Source organism: Sinocyclocheilus rhinocerous, unplaced genomic scaffold (genome assembly GCF_001515625.1).
Source record: "Sinocyclocheilus rhinocerous isolate Xijiao unplaced genomic scaffold, SAMN03320098_v1.1 scaffold1870, whole genome shotgun sequence".
Classification (NCBI taxonomy): Eukaryota; Metazoa; Chordata; class Actinopteri; order Cypriniformes; family Cyprinidae; genus Sinocyclocheilus; species Sinocyclocheilus rhinocerous.
Genome location: NW_015664009.1, coordinates 801,108 through 822,455, shown reverse-complemented (window position 1 = coordinate 822,455; position 21,348 = coordinate 801,108). Strand labels below are relative to the sequence as shown.

Here is a 21,348-nt window from a genome sequence, read left to right as displayed (position 1 = left end):
GTCTCATAAGAGAGCGATTCATAAGTCTGAGATCTAGAATAGGTCTGAGCCCGCCATCCTTTTTCGGCCAGAGGAAGTAGCGGCTGAGAAACCCTGACTCGCTGTTCGCTAGAGGTACCATTTCCACGGCACCTTTTGCAAGCAATGTTTGTACTTCGACTGAAGAACATGAGCTTCGTTGTCCCGTACTGAAGTGTGAATAATACCTCTGAAGCGAGGTGGCCTGTGAGCGAACTGGAGCGAGTAACCTTGTTTTATCATATTTAGAACCCAACTTGAGACACCGGGAACCGGGTGGCAAGAGGTTCTAATTTTAAGAATGGAAGTTCACCGTAGGAGGGCAGGGAACTTGCATTCGCGAGAGTGAAGAGAAGAGAAATGTCCTGCAGGGCTTGGATGGGTGAAGAACACCGGTGATTCGAGACGGCGCGGGGAGGGAGGGTTACGCTGGCGCTGAGCCGACGTGACATCGCTCGAACCCGCTGTCTGAGCCCTGCTGTTCCGCTGTTTCTTTCTCTCAGGCGAGAGAGGAAAACGGGAAGCAGAGCGGGGAGGACTGCATTCATTATAGAAGGTGATCCGCGAGAGAAGACTGGCAAGGCTCATGCTCTCGCAGTGATGCCCAGGTAGGCGACGCCCTCACTGTGCCAGTCAGCGTTGTGCAGGGGTTCCCTGCACAAGCCATACTCGCGGCGCGACATTTGAAACAACACGCGCAGGAAATTTGCTCCGAAAATTTGCTCTTTTATGCCGGATGGCCAAAGGGGAAGTGCGTCCGCTTCTTCCTCTGCCAGGAGTTCTTCGACGGCAGCAAGCAGAGATGAACTTCTTCCTTCTTGCTTCTTCTTCGGCTTTGTAGTCCAGCATCAGTGAAGAGATGATCCTCGTCGCTGAAGGAGAATATTCTGATGAAATGTCGCTCCGAGCCGATTTATATAGAGGTCGGCTCCGCCCATTCTGACGGGCCAAAGCACCATTGGTTTGTGCAGCTACACAAACGTGAACAAATCGGGCTTCAGTACCAGTGTAAACAGGAGTTTCCCCATACACAACGTGAGAGAACGTTCGAAAGAGAACATGAAATTGAGACATTCAGAAATGCGCAGAACATGCATGCGCTTTAATATACAGTATACAGACACAGTCAAAAATTTGCTCTTTTATACCGGATGGCCAAAGGGGAAGTGCGTCCGCTTCTTCCTCTGCCAGGAGTTCTTCGACGGCGGCAAGCAGAGATGAACTTCTTCCTTCTTGCTTCTTCTTCGGCTTTGTAGTCCAGCATCAGTGAAGAGATGATCCTCGTCGCTGAAGGAGAATATTCTGATGAAATGTCGCTCCGAGCCAATTTATATAGAGGTCGGCTCCGCCCATTCTGACGGGCCAAAGCACCATTGGTTTGTGCAGCTACACAAACGTGAACAAATCGGGCTTCAGTACCAGTGTAAACAGGAGTTTCCCCATACACAACGTGAGAGAACGTTCGAAAGAGAACATGAAATTGAGACATTCAGAAATGCGCAGAACATGCATGCGCTTTAATATACAGTATACAGACACAGTCAACATAGCAATTTCATTAAGTGTACAGCGCTACTTTTGATTTATTCATTCTTTATTTATTTTCCTGTTATTACATTTATTTATTTATCAATACATTTATTTATTTATTTATTTATTTTTAATTTCTGCAGGTTTGTTCCTCCATACCCTTTTCGCCCACTCTTAAGGTAAAAATAAGTTAACTCAGTAGGCTAGAACAAAGCTAAAAACTGTTATTATTTATGAATTTATTATAGAATTACATTTGACAAATAAATAATACAAAACTTTAAATGTTTAAGATTGTTTGGCCTAAGCTATTGGCAGCATTTAGACAAACTAAACTGTGCTAGGGTGTGCCAAAAATCATTATGGTAAAACCTCAGATTATGTGTACACACATAATAAAACTAAAATCTCTGCATCTTGTTTCAGTTCTTATTACAAATATGTCCATATTCACGTAATTGGAAAATGCGAAAAGGCGATTTCCTCTTCAGATTATTGTGCAAGCGAGGAGTATTGTTTGATGTAAGCATCTTGTTTCAGATGAAAGCACATTAGTCATATTCTCATAACTGGAGGTGCTTTCATAATATGTCCTGCAGTGCTGTACCAGTACACACAGTACCAACTGTCTATTCACTCTGGATAAACAAGTTAATTAGCCTAATGTTTGTTCATACAACATAACCCCTCAAATTAATTTAGTACGGTAAGATATATTAGAGTGATATTAAGTATGCCTTGCTGTAATGTCAGAGCCACTGCAAATTAAAAATGTACATTGTGCTAAGTAGGTCATGATAAATGCACAGAAAAATGACTTTCATTATATGGTTATGAGGATAGTTAATACATGAGAATAATATATGAGGAGGGACAGTGATATGAAATGAAAGTAAATATGCCAGTCCTCCATTGGGTAAATCTCTAATCTCCCGACCTGCTCCAGCTGTAGAGGAGCTGCTCATCTTTCATAATTTATTACAGGGGCCCGAGACACAATGCAGGCTGCTATGATGTAAAAAGTGCTGCATTATGCATAGGATATGTTATGTTCTCTGCTTCAGACTGAGTGACCGTCTGGCTTCTGAATCACTGAGTGACTGGGAAAGAGGGCAAATGTCAATTTGTATTGTGGTGACCCAGATGATTTATGAAAATGCTCCTCTCAAATAACACGCCAGGTCAGCATGAAACTGTCACCACGCTGAATTCTACACAAGGACGGACATGGTATTTAACCAAATGGATAAAACTAAAAAGCTTTTATTGTGTTGGAGAAAAAAATAATTAAATAAAAATTATGTCATCATTTACTTCATGTTGTTCCAAACCTGTATGATTTTTTTCTTCTGTGAAACACAAATATATATATATATATTTCATTTGTTTATTTCTTCATAGAACAGATTTGGAGAAATTTAGCATGACATCACTTGCTCACCAATGGTTTCTCTGCAGTGAATGGGTGCCGTCAGAATAAGAGTCCAAACAGCTGATAAAAACATCACAATAATCCACAATTCGCACAACTCCAGTCCATCAATTAATGTCCTGTGAAGTGAAAAGCTGCAAGTTTGTAATAAATAAATCCATCATTAATGCGTTTTAACTTTAAGCCATCACTTCTGACCAAAATATGAGTCGCTTACTTAAGTAAAAAAGTCCATCGACATATGTGACCCTGGACCACAAAACCAGTCTTAAGTGTCAATTTTTCAAAATTGAGATTTATACATCACATGAAAGCAGAATAAATAAGCGTTCCAATATGGATGAACTCATTTAAAGTCAAAATGACTTAATGATGTATTTGTTTCTTACAAACATCCAGATTTTTGCTTCACAAGATGTTAACTGATGGACTGGAGTCGTGTGGATTACTTGGATTATTGTGATGTTTTTATCAGCTGTTTAGACTCTCATTCTGACGGCACCCATTCACTGCAGAGAAACCACTGGTGAGCAAGTGAGTACATTTTCAGGAAATTTTCATTTTGTAGTGAACTATTCCTTTATTTTTTATAGACAAAAACAGGTTAGAAATGCTTTACAGCTGAAATTGTTTTCATTTCATAACTGAAGAACTTTGCAACATTAATACTGCTATTTTTTGTTACTGTAAAGCTGCTTTGAAACAACCTGCATTGTACAGTATATAGCACTATATAAATAAATGTGACTTGATTTGACTTGGAATGACATGAGGGTGAGTAAATAATGACAGACTGTTCATTTCTGAACAAATTTAGAGTAACATAGAACTGTCTTCAGGCAAAAATGGCCTACATCTGGTTGACTCCTTCTTTTTACTGGAACATCACCCTCTTACATAGTTAGAATACATAGTTCTGAGCGGTAACTCATGCAGTCATTGTGAGTCACTCAATACAAGTCTTACCGGTTCACAAAGCAGCTTAGACACTCTTTTATTTTGAGGAGTGAAGGGATCTGAGTTCTTTGAGTCAGAGACAACCACTTCATTAAAGATTTATAGCCTCAAGAGATGCAAAGACATTTTAGTTCAGAATACAAAAACCAGTATTGTCCAGTGTACTCAGTAAGAATATGTGCTCCATATTACAGAGTTTCTTTCAGACGCTGTAGTTTTACTCCTGTTTGTTGTTCTAAAGGTTTAGATTTACATTCTGCAAGAGGAAATTGTCTGTCTACATGGACATATAAAAGCTATCTAATAATTATAATGTTTGTAAAGGACACTGTGAACGTGAAAGACAGGCAGGGGTGTTTCGTGACTGACAAGTGACAATTGTGATGATGTCTGGGCAGATCTTTGGCTGCGGATGTGTTTGGGGTTTCGAAATTTGGAGCGGTTTGACCTCGCTTGGAATGCGACCATGTCTGAAAAGCGCAAAGCGCCCTTTTTTTGTCTGAAAAACTGCTTGAGGGCTTGTGATATTCAGTCAATGGCATGAAAGGGTCTCAAACAGACTTCCATAATTCCACAACAGAGACCTGCAAAGATTTACAAACCCAACAGGACGAAACATGCTCAGTACAACCAACATATGAATCTTCCTTTAATCTTCACAACATTTTTCATGCTGTATTTCCTACTGAGTTAACACTAAGTATGCAGTGTTATTATAGTGTTAATTATATGCCATTTTATATTTGTATTAATATTGTAACTTACATAATATTAATATTTCATTGTAATAGTAAAATATTTTGAGTTAGCTTTTATTTTTATATTTTCATATTTCATTGTATTAATTTAGTAGTCATGTTTATTTAAATATTTATTTAGCTTTAATTTATTTTTATTTCAGTTGTAGTTTTTTTAGTACTTCAACTTATTTCAGTTAGTTGCCAAGGCAACATTTCTCATTTTCATTTAAGTTTTTCATCTATTTTTTTTTCCCCAAAACAATGTTTAATAATTTTAGTTAACAATATCAACACTGTATATTGCACATCCTCAGATCCTCCACAGTCTCTGCTCTGCTTAGTTTCTTTGTCACTGCTATTTAAACCACAAAGCGAATTCCAGAGTTATCATAAAAAAATAAACAATTTAACCATTAATCGCTTATCACTTTTGGTGTTGTTAATTGAATGGGAGGAAACTCACAGCATTCATATTTTCTAAGAAATTTTTAAACCTCCCACCATGATTAAATCCATGCCATTAAACATGAATAATAACATGTTGTTTGACAAGTTGCTCCTTCCCTTCTTTTGTAGATGCTCATTTCATTTGTGTTATAACTAAAGCTACTTAATTTTTATCTTGGTTTTCAGTGCTTTGCATTTTCTGTAATGCATTTATTGTCGTAGAAAAAGCATGTGGGATAATGGGTATCGTAGTATGTCAATTAATCCCAGTAATAGTATGTTTTTTGTTTGTTTTTATTAGCTTAGCCACACCCTGTTATCTAAGCATTGTCATATGAGCCTCTAAATGGTTAAAGGTGGTTAAACATCCCATTACAAAGTAGTATAACTACCACTGATACTGAGGTTCTCATATCTAGACCTTAGTGATCACTGGGCTTGTCGTCTCTGTTGTGTAGGTCCTGGTTTCTGTCACTAAAAAAGGTGGTGCTAATCAAAGAAAAACAACAACAACAACACCCTCCAACTGATACTGCTTTGCAGTCTGTTTTTTGTCAGATATCCTGATCTCGGTTTCAGATATTAGGTCTTTGTCTGGACGTCTGGTCTTGGTTTGACAGACTCCAGGATTCCAGTTATCAGGAAACCAGAGCATTTGAAATCTCTAGCATGCTTTGATGCACAACGAAAGTGATAAACATTATCCAGGGTAAATGTGTGGGATGAAGGAGACTGCTAAGTCATCTGAGTGTTTCATTAGAATGATTCAAAAATGGGCTTTAGTGGCTCTGGAGATTGTTATGAAATGAATCTGAGTTTAAAAAAATGGAGGACCAAACGGTGCAGAGATGCAGCACTCCCCTCACACAATCCCTTTGAGGTTTTCTCATAAAATCTGGCTTTAAAAAATATTTTACCTGCAGCTAAACCTGGTTTGGATGTGGAGAAGCCGTAAGCATTCATTCAGGACAAGTCTGTGTGAATGTTGAGACTATTTGAGACCGATTAACTATTTATTTTTATTTTTTATTTTATTTTATGTTATTACAGCACGAAAGGTGTGAAATATAATATTCTACATCTTCTATATTCTGCATCTTCTGCAGTTTAAGGTTAATATTATGGCTAGGCAAGATTATACTGCAGGGAATGGTGTCTTTATAGTTTCAGAACATCAAAAGAAAATCAAAGCTTGTCTACATGTGGTCTGCCTTTTAGGTCCTTTTAGAAGTTATCAAATATTTACATGCCCATACCAGCTAAATCCTCTCATAAAAGGCTCTCATATATTACCTCAGCGTAATAAATATCAACTTTTTGTACAAGCAAAATAAGTGGCTCGCATAAATTACCTAAAAAAAAAAAAAAAAAAAAAAAAAGCAAAAAAACAAACAAACAAAACAACAAAAAAATAAAAACCCTTTACAATTTTACAAAAGAAGAGCAAGCTGTTTTATGTTACATTATATCATTCAACCTTTTTTAAAATGCAAAATAAATGACCGAAAAGGAAAACACCTCATAATTGTAGTGCAAGTAGAGGTTCGATAAAAAGCCCTTCTTCATTGAAAATGTTATAATGGCACAGTTTGATATGCTACAATCTATATAACAGGGAAGAAAGGGGAAAAGGGAACCCTGGGGAAAAGTGGGGCAATAAACTCATAGAGCATGAGAAAGTGGAGGCTCTCAGCTGATGCTTTGTGTTAATGGACGCTTTGCATTTGCCGGGTCATGCTAAAGCTCTCACAGTTTGCGAGATGGTCTCCAACCATTACAGACCACAAATTGATTGATTCCTGTAAGCATTAGGAAGCTTAAATTACTTAAGTTACTGAAAAGGGCACACATGCAACAATAACTTGCCCTCCTTCACCTTCCTTATGAGTTCTAGTCAATACTATTCACATACTGACTATGGTTTACTCTTCCTAATCGTGGTTCAGAAACTTTAATGCATTTGTTTGTTCCAGTTTGAGTATCCTCATTCATCATTAAAACGCCAAAATATTTTGTAAGCAATACGTTGAAAAATTGGCATTGCTAAAGGGAGCATGTGCACGGGGGAGACAACTTGTGATTCAAAGCCTGAGGCTGAGATTCATTCTCGCCGGAATTCTCTCTGAGAAACACAGAAACTGGAGTATCGTCCAAAGACGGCCCAAGGCTGTGGGCTCTAATCTTTGAGATTTGTGCATCACCTGGACCAGATCTTGTGTTGGATCGGTCCCTCAGAGCTCACAGCACAACAGCAAGAAATAAGAACAGTACAATTTAACAGCTTATTGCACAAGAAAGTCGTTTCAATGACCCTGCCTCATGACCCTGACATTTGTCATCTCTTTGAAATAATGTGACTATTTTAAGCTCTCCAAATCTTCAAACCACATCAAAATAAAGAGGGGAAAAAAGAACCAAACCTCCCAGCCCCAAAGAAAGATGGGTAAGTAACATTTATTATGACTCCTTTTTTGTTTTAACATGTCTCTGCCTCAAAGGGTGAACGATTATCTGATCATAAAGGCTCTGTGAAAATGATCAGTTTCACTTTTTCAGGGCTTGTGAGGTCATTTTCATTTTCTGCGGGATGATGTAATGATCAAGTACTGGTTACACCTGAATAGTGTCACAAAAACCTCAGTTTAAATATCCCTCTCTTTATAATCAAGCTCATAAACAGGGGTTTGAAGGTCTGATGTAAGTAAATAAATCAATACATTTCTTATGTAATAAATATAATTTCTACAGTTTGATTGTTTGAGTTCTTTTTCATTTAAATTAACAATTATATATACGTGTGTGTGAGTGTGTGTGTGTGTGTGTGTGTAGAGAGAGAGAGAGAGAGAGAGAGAGAGAGAGAGGTTCTTTGTTCACAAAATAAATTCTTAATTAAACTTTGTAAAATAATATAAAATTAGTCTTGACAACTGTGCTATTAAATGCAAATGCAAAGTAAAGACCAAGTCAATCTTCTATGTTCTCACTGCCAAGCACAGTCAGATGAACTAATGAAGCATTCATGCATTCGAGTTTGGCTATTGACGGACAATGAGCAGGTCATTAAGGGCATCCACACCTCCCACAGACCTATAGATTACGTCAGGGTCAAAGTGTCATCCTCCACTCTCGGCCCCCTCCCTCCAATGCATTCAATATAATGAGGCTGTGCTGCTTTGAGACTCTCATTCACACTTTGTGGAACGGATGAATGTCCTTTGAGCATATTAGTGGAGAATGTCCCTCTCTCTCACTTTGAATTGCAGACGATCTTATGTGAAGCTCACATGTGTTTTTGGGCACCTAATTGTTGTTGGTTTGTACTCATTTGAAGCGAATGCTCCTCATTAGCATCATTTCACTCTATCTGAGTTGTCACCATTACTATGAATCTTTTTGATGACGGTTTAGGACTTTGTTTGTCTAATGCAAAATTTCATGGCTTTGTTCATTTGCTTTAGGCAAATCTTTACCTCACAGAGCTCATGCTCACAGGTTTTGACACCAAAATATAACTTTAATATCTGATAAATGCATGCAATAAACAAAAACCTAATTTGTGTAATTATATCTCTTATTAAGAGGCCCGTTATATTAACAACAAAACCAACCTCTAAAACACTTAGAATGTTAATGAAATACTGTGCCCTGTTTATGAACTCTCTCTGAGCTGTCATAGGCTCTTCTTTGAGAAGGAATCGTCATGGTTTGCCTTTGTTCCTCATACATTCAGTCTCGTATCTATCAGGCGGGCCATTAGGAGGTGTGAGGAAGTACAATACAAACAGAATGAGATGAGGGAACACCCCACTCCATGAGCCCACCTGCCACTGAGATGAGTGTGTATGTGTGAGATGGGGGATTTCAGCTAATATTGGGGCAATAAAATATAAAAGAGGAGAAAAAAGTGTCTTGGTGGATAACAGGCAGGAGGGATAGATAATGGAGGGAGAAAAAGAAAGATGCAAATGATTCACGTCTCTTCATGTACCAGGTTCACTAGATTTGATCTGGCTTTGAAAGATATTCTCTTATCTAAAGGCTCTTTCATTACCAGTTTAACCTGTTTGACTGATTAATTAAATAACATGAGCATAGCTAATATTATTTGTTTTATATTATTGCAGCCTTTAGGCACACAAAACTCTGAGGTGTAAGAAGCATGTCAGTGCATGTATAGCCATTGGAAATTATGTTGTGCTTGTCGGTTTGTCACTTACAAAGCAATAAATAACACCTACCTAATAAGGAACGTTCTCAGAATCGACTTGTTATAAACAAATATATCCAAGGTTCCCATTGTTTGAGCCAATATTCAAATTTCTACAGTCAGTTTGAAAAATCCGGGTGTGGAAAGAAAATTCCAGTAGTTGGACGGCAAATCATGTTTTAACATTTAGGCCAAATTTATTGTGGTTTTAGTGTTTTAATTAAGTTGAATAATTGCAAACAATGTTGCAGCCATCTTGGAAATAATTCCTACTTTCTGAGGAGATCCTAAGCATTTAGTTTTTCAAGGAGAATTTCATATGAAAGCCATGTTGTTTTCCAGGACATCCAAATCAAACATTACGAAAATAATACTGTATAGTAAAGTAGAGCCGCAGAAGATCACAGATAAGATAAAGGATGTGTCATCATGTGTTTTCTAGCAGGTTAAATTAGTTTAGACACACAGTACAGAGGAGGAGCTTCAGGACAGACCTATAACCTAGTTCGAGTCCGATTCCGATTCCTGGTTCTGGATTCGATGGGAATCGATTCTTGCTGTTGTTTTCGATTCTTTTTCGACTCTTGTGTTTTTTTTTAGATTGAAAGAACCTAATCTCACCATGACGACTACATGGTAGGTCGTAGAATGTATCCCTCTCATAATATGAAGCTTCATTTGTAAAAAATAAAATAAAAATGACGATACATAAATTGTAATTTGTCTGCTTTGCCCATGACACAGCTCAGCAGGGACATGCGTTTATCGCATGAATTAAACAAGACATGAAGTGTCTAAAATAAATGTGCACAGTTCAGCTGAATGATGAAGTTTACTTTGACTGTATGCTTTGCACAATATTAACAAACTGTACACTGAAACAAAATAACCAGAACATTAATAACTGATAGAGCTCGTGGTTTATCTGTCAATCAGATGCGCTCTCGGCCACTGATCTATGCTCGGGACGTTTCTTTTATAATTATCATTGGCTGATAGAAATGTTTTGTGAATGGTGCTTCTCAAACGGAAGGCTGCATCCTAAAATTCAGATGATCTCAGTACCGACTCCTTTTCTTTCAGTTTATTTTCGTGAATTTAAATGTGTGCAGCCTTCCGTTTGAGAGACACCCATAGATAAGCTACTAAAGCTAGCTTTGTTGAACTGAAAAAGGCTCTGAATGAGGAGTCGATTCCCCTTGATGGAATCGATTCCAACCTTTGGAATCGACTCTCGATTCCCAACGCCTCGGAATCGAGGAATCGATTCTTTTTGGAATCGATTCCCAGCCCTACTATAACCGCCCATCAGGGTTTCAGCAGATGTAACACGTGGGGAACAACCTCAAAGTTTGAATTTCCTGACGCATGCTGCGTGTGTTGTTGCGCTTTCCAGAACATTTTCCTGCAAGGACGCTCTAACGCAAGGATATTTTCTCGAGACCGAGAGATCCAGACTGCCGAAAGATGCACCGGACCGCTCTTTTAAGGTGTCTGCTCAGCGTATCACTGATGAATCAAGGTAACTTAACAGAATATATATATATATTTTTTTTTTATTTGAAAATTGTATTTGAATTTTAGAATGTTCGCATACTTCATTTTAGATCATCTCTTCTGACATTTACCATGAGATTGACCAGTGAAAGAACTGAACAGTGTTTCTTTTAAGATATTCTGAGAGTGATCGCACGTTATGATATGAAGTCTTTTTAAAGAGAAAACGCGCGCCACAGTTTCTCTTGGAATTCTTTCCAAAGCCTTTAATTTGATAGACTTATGATTTTCTATCTTTCTCAATAAAATATCCATCATCGGTGGTTTTCTCCATATAAAAGTAACATTTATTTCCATCCGCGATCTTTGTCCCCGCCCCGTCCTTTTATACCTTTTACTTGCACCTGTTTCGCTAGTGAGAAAAAAATTGTATGATGATATGCTGAACAAATTAAACCTTGATGCTTTGGTTGTTAAAAGTAATGAATAATTGATCGGAGCCTACATCTGCCTCTCTCTGTGAAGTGATTGAAATTGCGCTTGTTTTCATATCGTTTTATCGTAAGTGCAACAGTATTCAGGTAATGAAATTATAAAGGACACAAAAGACCGGCGGTAAACCTCTGTTATTTTAAGGCACCAGCCCGTCTGTCAATGCAACTTTAAAGAGACTCATTCACCTTTTGGGCTGGAAGACTTGACTGTATGCTTTGCACAATATTAACAAACTGTACACTGAAACAAAATAACCAGAACATTAATAACTGATAGAGCTCGTGGTTTATCTGTCAATCAGATGCGCTCTCGGCCACTGATCTATGCTCGTCACGTTTTCTTTTATAATTATCATTGGCTGATAGAAATGTTTTGTGAATGGTGCTTCTCAAACGGAAGGCTGCATCCTAAAATTCAGATGATCAGTACCGACTCGTTTTCTTTCAGTTTATTTTCGTGAATTTAAATGTGTGCAGCCTTCCGTTTGAGAGACACCCATAGATAAGCTACTAAAGCTAGCTTTGTTGAACTGAAAAAGGCTCTGAATGAGGAGTCGATTCCCCTTGATGGAATCGATTCCAACCTTTGGAATCGACTCTCGATTCCCAACGCCTCGGAATCGAGGAATCGATTCTTTTTGGAATCGATTCCCAGCCCTACTATAACCGCCCATCAGGGTTTCAGCAGATGTAACACGTGGGGAACAACCTCAAAGTTTGAATTTCCTGACGCATGCTGCGTGTGTTGTTGCGCTTTCCAGAACATTTTCCTGCAAGGACGCTCTAACGCAAGGATATTTTCTCGAGACCGAGAGATCCAGACTGCCGAAAGATGCACCGGACCGCTCTTTTAAGGTGTCTGCTCAGCGTATCACTGATGAATCAAGGTAATTTAACAGAATATATATATATATATTTTTTATTTGAAAATTGTATTTGAATTTTAGAATGTTCGCATACTTCATTTTAGATCATCTCTTCTGACATTTACCATGAGATTGACCAGTGAAAGAACTGAACAGTGTTTCTTTTAAGATATTCTGAGAGTGATCGCACGTTATGATATGAAGTCTTTTTAAAGAGAAAACGCGCGCCACAGTTTCTCTTGGAATTCTTTCCAAAGCCTTTAATTTGATAGACTTATGATTTTCTATCTTTCTCAATAAAATATCCATCATCGGTGGTTTTCTCCATATAAAAGTAACATTTATTTCCATCCGCGATCTTTGTCCCCGCCCCGTCCTTTTATACCTTTTACTTGCACCTGTTTCGCTAGTGAGAAAAAAATTGTATGATGATATGCTGCACAAATTAAACCTTGATGCTTTGGTTGTTAAAAGTAATGAATAATTGATCGGAGCCTACATCTGCCTCTCTCTGTGAAGTGATTGAAATTGCGCTTGTTTTCATATCGTTTTATCGTAAGTGCAACAGTATTCAGGTAATGAAATAAAGGACACAAAAGACCGGCGGTAAACCTCTGTTATTTTAAGGCACCAGCCCGTCTGTCAATGCAACTTTAAAGAGACTCATTCACCTTTTGGGCTGGAAGACCAGAAGCATAATGATAGTGTGTCATGTGCTGAAAGACTGTTGGGTTGGAAGTCAAACTTAAACGTGTTGTCATTTGTGACCGTCTTGTCATTAGTTGTAAGAAACAAAAAGTGTAATTCTTTAAACCAGTGCTGGATAAGTTTGATTTTACTAATAAAAATAAAAATATGTATTTTATATTTTAAAATATTTAAACATTTTATTACTGTTCAATTCAACTAGTTGTCTATCCTGCTAATGAGTCAAATTTTACATAGCCTATATGGTTATCCTGTGATATGTAATTTTTTTAAAAGTCATTTTTAGTAGGTAATGAGGTTTAATTTGTGCATGTGGCTGTTTGTCTTCTAGATTGGCTTGAGAGCCAAACTGAGTTTACAACTAGTAGTTTAGTGCAGCATCTGTTTTTTGTTCTCTCTCCACCCCTCCCCCAAAACACACCATCTGCAATGTCACACCTGGTATGACTAGTTTAGATGGTGGGTTTCTTTCAGTTTGCTGCAAAAAAAAAAATCACCTTTTTCCCCTTGAGAAGTCTGCCCTTCATTGATGAACATTGTTTTAATGACAAATATTGCTGTTTATGCTGGTCTGAGTTCAGATTTTTTTTATAGTGCAAAACTGTCTCCAGACACCATAGCATTTTTATGGCTTTTGTATTGCAGATGTAATTTGCATATTTTCATTATTGTGAAATGTTCCACTTCTTATTCCCTCCTTTATGGGCATATGTTTGAGGAGACTGAACATTTTATTCTAATTTCAAATTCTTTTTACAGCCAGAAATCTTGCTTGTAATCACGATTGGCTAACGGTATTACTCACTGAGTAAATTGAGATTATGTAAAGGGAAATGTTTTCATGTTTTAGATATGAGACAATCTTTTAATCAAAGGTGAATCATCCACTTAGAGTTACCTGTCTGCCCTGTTGAACCATCTAAATCCATTTTATAGTCCCATTATAAAAGAAAGCAAATATAGCTCAACAAAAGACTGTTTGCTTAGATTAGAAGAACCGATTTCAATTCAAATGACTCATCCATTCAAACATTTAATATGCTTCCTTCAGTGAAAGTACTACTGTGGAAATAGAAATAGGCTACTATTGTCGTCCTCTAGCTTGTACTCTATTCTTTACTGCAGAAGCACCTCTTTTTCACAGTGGCCTTCATAGGAACCAGTTTATCTGTCATCAGGTAAGACAAGAGAGCAATTGTCTGGTCTAAAGAGGGGAGACACATTGTTTTACAACAGGATAGGCATGTGTGTGCTTAGCACTGGCACTCTTGACTTGCAGAAATGCGTCCTTTGAGATGCATGAAGTCCCCCATGGCTCTCTGTAACCTCCAGTGCACTTGCTTGGATCCACCCTGCATGCATTTTGGGATAAAATGTCAGGTTGTTTCACTCTTGTTATTCAGCTTCTCCAAGGCCTCCTCTGGACCCCTGCTGACTATATTGTTCAGCAGGTTTTCTTTAAAGTGCCCCTATTATGGATTTTTGAAAATTTCCTTTCATGCAATGTGTAACAGCTTTAAGTGAATGAAAACATCCTGCAAAGTTTTAAATCCCAAAAATGCACCGTGTATAAAGTGATTGTCTTTCAAAAGAAAGCGTCGACTCCGAGTCATGAAAACGAGTAGTTTTTAAAACAAATCTAAAGCTGTTTCAAGTTGACGTTATCATGAAACATTAGCATATTTATGCCCGCCCACTTGTTGCGCGCGCAGACCCGGGAAAACTTGAACCTCCCCACCCTCAAACACCGTAGTGGATTCCTGTGGAGAAGACGCTGTGCTCTGCACTGTGAGGGTAAATCAGTTAGGGTATGTCGGAAAAACTCCCAACACATTTTCTCCTCAAATCAAAAATCATCCGACCTACATCGCTGCAGAAGCACCGACCCAGTGTTAAATAAACTTGACTTGACTTGACTTGACATGGAGCAGCATTAACTACACAGAGCCGTTGTTCACCGACAAGCTGCGCAAAATATGATCGTGGTTTTGCGCAGCTCGTCAGTGAACAACGGCTCTGTGTAGTTAATGCTGCTCCATGTGAAAGCCCGCACGTGATGGAGATTTACCGCTGATTAAAGAACCGGCTTTACTGACAAGATATGCGTTAAATATCGCATGCGATTTATCGTGCAGCCCTAATTGAAACTGCATTTTTAACCTTCAATCCGTTGAGCACCACTGAAGTCCACTATATGGAGAAAAATATTGGAATGTTTTCCTCAAAAACCTTAAATTCTTTGCAACTGAAGAAAGGGAGACATGAACATCATGGATGACATGGGGGTGAGTAAATTATCAGGACATTTTTATTCTGAAAGTGGAGTAATTCTTTTAAAACAGTTGCTGTCATGTACTCCGTACTATAGCATGCAAAAAAAAAAAAAAAAAAAAAAAAAAAAAAGTAAAACAATGATGTAGGACGATTTTGAAGTTGGAGGAGAAAAGTGTTGTGAGTTTTTAGACAAACCCTGTCTTCAACCATTGTACACAGACAAAGTACGCATGCGCCTCGCAGAGCTAGACAAGACGAGCATTTGTGGTTAAAAAGTATATACATATTATTTTTAAGAAAATGACTGATCGTTTTGCTAGATAAGACCGTTATTTCTCGGTTGGGATCGTGTAGAGCCCTTTGAAGCTGCATTGAAACTAGGGCTGCACGATAAATCGCATGCGATTATTTAACGCGCATCTTGTCAGTAAAGCCATTCTGTAATCAGCGGTAAATCTCCATCACGTGCGGGCTTTCACATGGAGCAGCATTAACTACACAGAGCCGTTGTTCACCGACAAGCTGCGCAAAATATGATCGTGGTTTTGCGCAGCTCGTCAGTGAACAACGGCTCTGTGTAGTTAATGCTGCTCCATGTGAAAGCCCGCACGTGATGGAGATTTACCGCTGATTAAAGAACCGGCTTTACTGACAAGATATGCGTTAAATATCGCATGCGATTTATCGTGCAGCCCTAATTGAAACTGCATTTTTAACCTTCAATCCGTTGAGCACCACTGAAGTCCACTATATGGAGAAAAATATTGGAATGTTTTCCTCAAAAACCTTAAATTCTTTGCAACTGAAGAAAGGGAGACATGAACATCATGGATGACATGGGGGTGAGTAAATTATCAGGACATTTTTATTCTGAAAGTGGAGTAATTCTTTTAAAACAGTTGCTGTCATGTACTCCGTACTATAGCATGCAAAATACGTATTTAGTTGTGTGTGTTGTGTTTGCTCCGCGCAGCTTGTAGTCTCCGTCTAACCAGCTAACAGCAATATCTGTTCGCTCGCAGTTGTCTAGAAATGTGTCGATGAATAGTGAATGTTTGTTGTTATTACTTGGAGTTCTGATAAAGAATAGAGCAATACGTTGGTGTACAAATTGCAATGCTTTATCAATACGTTTCTGCATTGGGCTAACGCATATGGCTGGGTGTTTACCAAGCGGCAACCTTCCGGTCTCTCTCGTGAAACCAACACGGAAGTGACTAAAACTGCAATTTATCGACTGGTCGCTAGATGCTGGCTCAGTCCCATAGACTCCCCATGTTAAAATAACCAAATTTACAGCAGAAAAAAAAATGTTTACAGCCTGGTACAAAAAGTGGTTTTCGTCTATATAACTAATTTTGCCCTTCATGACAACTGTGAAGGGGGTGAATTTTTTTTTTTATAACTCATCCATTTAAATTATATTAAGCCTTAGAAAGTTCTGCATAATTAAGGGCGTGGCCACTTGAGTGACGGTGGTGACAGCAGCGGCAATCCACCTGTCGCGCTAGGTGGGCGTGGTTTCAGCAACCAGCTCCCGCCTTTTTGCCCATTTTCAATTATCCGGGAGTGACGTGCAGTGACGCGCTGCCAAGATGGCGACGGCTGGCTCTGCCAACTTTGAGCTTCAAAAACGTTCTTCAGGAACCTACGGGTGGACGTCACGGACACTACGTACATGTTTTTATACAGTCTATGGTCTCATTCAGCTCGTCTGCTGTTTCGTTCAGATATGTTTTATGTAGTATAGTTTCACAAAACTGAAGTCAGACCATTCTGTTTTTGCTTCAAATTTCTAAATTATACAGTCTAATTCTAATTCTAATAAAACTATTCATGCTGAATGTATGCTGCATCTTTGTTTGGATCATGATTAAAATCCAGTGGTTGCCTCTAATTTGAAATGGAAAGAGCACAGACAAAGCCTTAGTTTGTTCATATTAAGAGATTTCTTTTATTTGTGTAACTTACTTGTTTGATTTGGGGTTTGTTTTAAAATTTCAATTTAGTTTTGTTATATTTCAATTTCCCAAAGAAACGTGCAGCAACAGCCTAAATAAAACGACACCTTTTCATTTACTGAGTAATGTCTTCAATCTCATTTTGTTAAAAAAATTGAGAAAATCAAATTGTGAATCGAATCGTGAGTTGAGTGAATTGTTACATCGCTAGTTTGCAATGATAGCCTGGCCTTAAAATGTATGGCCCTTCTGATCTGTGAGATGTATTTTATCAGATTTGTACCCGTTTGTTATCAAGTGGACAATTTGAATATGTTTTGTCATTTCCGCATAATATTTATTAGTTTCAGTTAAAAAAGCAGTTTGGCACAAGCAGGAGTGCTTTTGTACTGTATATCAGCGTGAGCATCAACTGATGCCAGGAAGCCTTTAAGGTTTAGATTCCTGCCCAAAGTCAAGATGGGAAGTCAACATTATTTACTTTCTTCTCCACACATTCCTGGTCTTATTGTGAATTATTTGTTGCATGTTATTCCAAAGAAAAAGACTGTTTGCACTTTATCATCTTGTGTAATCTGATTAATCCAAAATCTGAGCTGAATCTGATCAATCTTGAATCAGAGCAGAATCTGATTAATCCTGAATCTGAGCAGAATCAGATTACAGAAGTAAATTGGGTTGCAAAGAGCAATTCACGCTGAATTTAAAGACAAACATCTTTCAGTTCAAAAGTCAGTTGTTTAATGACCCCCACTATAACGTGACACGGGATAACACATACTGGTAGTAAAAAGACTGGCGCTTTGATTTTCTTTGGAAATGTTTCCTTTTCTCTGCACTTCTGTCTCGTTCACATAATCCTTTGACATCATAACTTTGAAGTCGGCTTTAGAAAAGGAGAATAAACTTCTCTTTTAGTTTTCTTTCTTTTGTGGGAACTTTGATGTCGTCTGCTTTGAGCTGGCAAGCCTGCACAAGTCATAGCGAACCGCAACCGCACCTGTCCCAGATGTCTGTGCTCTGTCAACATGAGAGCCATACCTGGTGACTTTCCAAAATGGCACAGATTTCTAGTGTTGTTGTCAACATCAGCATGGTTTAAATTTGAGGTTTAAGTAACGTCAAGGAGCATCAGAGGTTAATTAGGGTATTGTGGCTTCCAATTCCTGAGTATGCGGGTCAGTTAAAGTTATACATTTACGATGATGACTTTCATCTAAAGGTCTTTTCCTTGCCAGCAGCTAATAGGATCGTGTCCTCTCTAATATATGAGAGAAAAGGTCTCTGCTCTGGTAGTTCATCAACAAATACCATTATTCTATTCAATGTATTGTTTAAAATGTTACTTTCATGAAGTTCCTTCAAAGTCTGCAGCATATAAATTGCATTTAAGCTCTTCTCTAGGTAGCTTTCTGCAGATGTAGACCCCTAGGCTACAGGAATCATGAAGCAGGAGACCGTTAAGGACCCTTGTGACCTTTTTTTTTTTTTTTTTTTACAGACCAGGCCAGTCCCTGAACTACACAAGAATGTGAAACGGATCTGCTCTTTTGTATCGCAGCATCATAGTGGAGAAAAACCGAGATCCGGCTCATAGTAGTGATATACTATCATGTCAGGGAGTTTTAAACCTAACATAATTCATGAGAGTTAATCACTACGATAGAAAAGGCCTTGAGCTCGTACTCCCTAAGTTCCGCTGTCTATTTTTTTTTTGTTTGTTTCTCTCCCTGCAGAGGGGAGTTAACCATTGCATATCACACACCCACCAGCCATGCTTTCTGAAATCAATATTTGCTCTGCTTTTGTTTACACAGCCAAAGGTGGTCTGTATACGGGACCGAATTGTTATGGGCCCTCTAACAACGTGGGAGGCGGCCCTTTCAGAGCCCAGCCCGTAGAAAGAGCTTATTTAACTCTCAATACAAGCTCGCTGACCTCTGTGTTTTGGCACCAAATTTGATTATCTCAGTGGCTGCAAGCAAACGCTGATGTTATGAACAGAAGGGGCCCTGCAGGATCCTGTGGAATGCAAATGTGTGAAGCCCCGAGGCATCTGGGAGCAGGGAGATAAAGGCACTGTCTCGGTCTATGCAAAAATATGAGACACCTCGCTGTCTTGTGAAATGCTTTGAGAATATATGTTCAACAGAACAACTTTGATGTTAAGAATGCTGTTAATCAAAGCCCACACAAAGCTTCTGAGTCTAATTGCTTGAACATAAATTGTGAAGATCTGAAGTCAAGACTCTTTGACTGCCACAACATGCTCATTAGTTTTACATTTTAAAGTGTCTGTTAATTTTACACTGAGTATCATGCATATCTAAGTACGTTTATGCCTTGGTTAACTGATAACCTAGATGAACTTGGCGACTTGCTGCAACAAATTTGACCTAAATTTCTTAATTGTTAGCAGGTTGTAACTCATAACTTTCTTATTTGTGCTATCTAATAATTTATTCAAAAATACTTGAGTGCAGTTCACAAATACATTGACACCTCTTTTATGATTGTCATGTTTTTAATATCTGAATTAAAATTCATTTTAATATTTTTGGGGGCATAAAGTTAAAATGTTTTGATGTCATAATAAAGAAAAAAGCCTTAATAAAAGAGTAGATTTGTAGTAATTAGTAATTAAAGCAGTTTAACTTTCTTTTTTTTTTTTAAGAGAAAATACTAAACTGATTACAGATTATTAATATTTGAAAAATATTATTTACAGTCATGAAAAAATAAACATGAAAGATAATCAGATAATTTTACCTTATGAGAAACTAAGGTTAATTCTGATTGTAAAATGTCATGTGGTGCAACTTCATATAAACTATCTATGAATTAATAATTTAATAATTTAAATAATGCTTTTACTTTAAAAATAGTTTTAAAACTTTAACATTTTTTTTATATAACATTTTAAAACTTTTAAATATTTTAAAACAATGATTTAATTATGTGCCTTTATGTATTCAAGGTCTAAGGAAGATGTTTACTTAAGTTTCACCACATGACATTTTGGAGTTTTTTTTTTTTTTTGGGAAACCACCATGAATACAAAAAGTACATTAAGAACTTTGCATACGTTTTATACTACATTTTAAAAAGATTTTCCTTTCCTTTATTATGGACACTTATAGACTTATATGCTGCAGCAGAATGAACAGTCTGTCATACCCTTCAGCTATAAATTGATTTTGGGGTTAATGGACCTCCATGGAAACTGTTTGACTGTATTTTGTTAATGGTTCTCTGTTTAGTTTAATAGCTGCTCACGAATAGGGGCTGTTGGTGAATCCTCTGTGTCAGTATTTAATCTGCCATGATTTGCTGTCAGACACAGACATTCTTTAAGGTCCCCGGGGGCCCCGGCAATCAAATACATAATTTAGAACTTAATGGATGTGATTTCTGAGTGCACTTATCACTTATGAGTCCAACCTGCTTGATGATTTTTGTTTTGAGAGCAATTTCAGACCCGTCGTAGACTTAATTTATGGCATTTTGAAGGAAGCCTAATGGCTCCTGCAGGTTGGAGTGAGTAAAGGAGGACATTTGGTGTAATGAGGCAGGCTCCAAATCAATTCCTGCATTAGGGGTGGGCACTATACCGGTATGAAAGTGACTACCGGTATTATGTTGTTCCATGATATGGAATTTGCTATATCGTGGATACCGTTATATATTCATGAATTCAAATTTTGCATTTATATAGTTTTGTTCAATTTAGTATGCTTTGCAAATTTGAACACAAATGACGATAAAGAGTCGAGGCTGAACGTTTTTGTCCTCTGTGTGCAACACCGTACTACACAGTCATTAGTAATCAAAACACATAGAGCATCGTAACAGACCAAATTAATAGAGCACAAATCGCCTACTCCAGTGGTTCCCAAACTGAGGATTATTTCAGCAGATTATTTTGCAAAATAAACCTCTGCAGAGTGATAAACGCTACACTACGTAATTTCCCGCTTATCATGTGGCCACTTGCCTGATAAGTAAATAATTGAGCGCAAAATATTAATTTGACATATTTTAATGAACATGACTCAACGTGACTTGCAGTACCCGCTTGAGCGCTCCCTTATCAGTTGTAGCAGTTGTGGTTGTATCAATAACAGACCACTAGATGGCGCGATTGAAGAATCAAAGTTTTATTGCAGGGAGCCATGTAGAAATATAAATGAACGATGCATGGTTCTGCTCTAAGCATG

The 21,348-nt window shown here is 37.9% G+C and overlaps 1 protein-coding gene across 1 annotated transcript in view; it reads left to right on the top strand.

Moving 5' to 3' along the window:
- The first annotated feature begins 11,861 nt into the window (after window positions 1–11,861).
- The window catches only part of LOC107729116 (CD166 antigen homolog A-like), a 35,013-nt gene continuing 25,526 nt past the window's right edge, over window positions 11,862–21,348 (top strand). Inside the window, exon 1 of the mRNA XM_016539493.1 lies at window positions 11,862–12,209. Coding sequence (XP_016394979.1) covers window positions 12,155–12,209 — 55 coding nt within the window. The 5' untranslated portion in view covers window positions 11,862–12,154. The remainder of the gene's footprint in view (window positions 12,210–21,348) is intronic.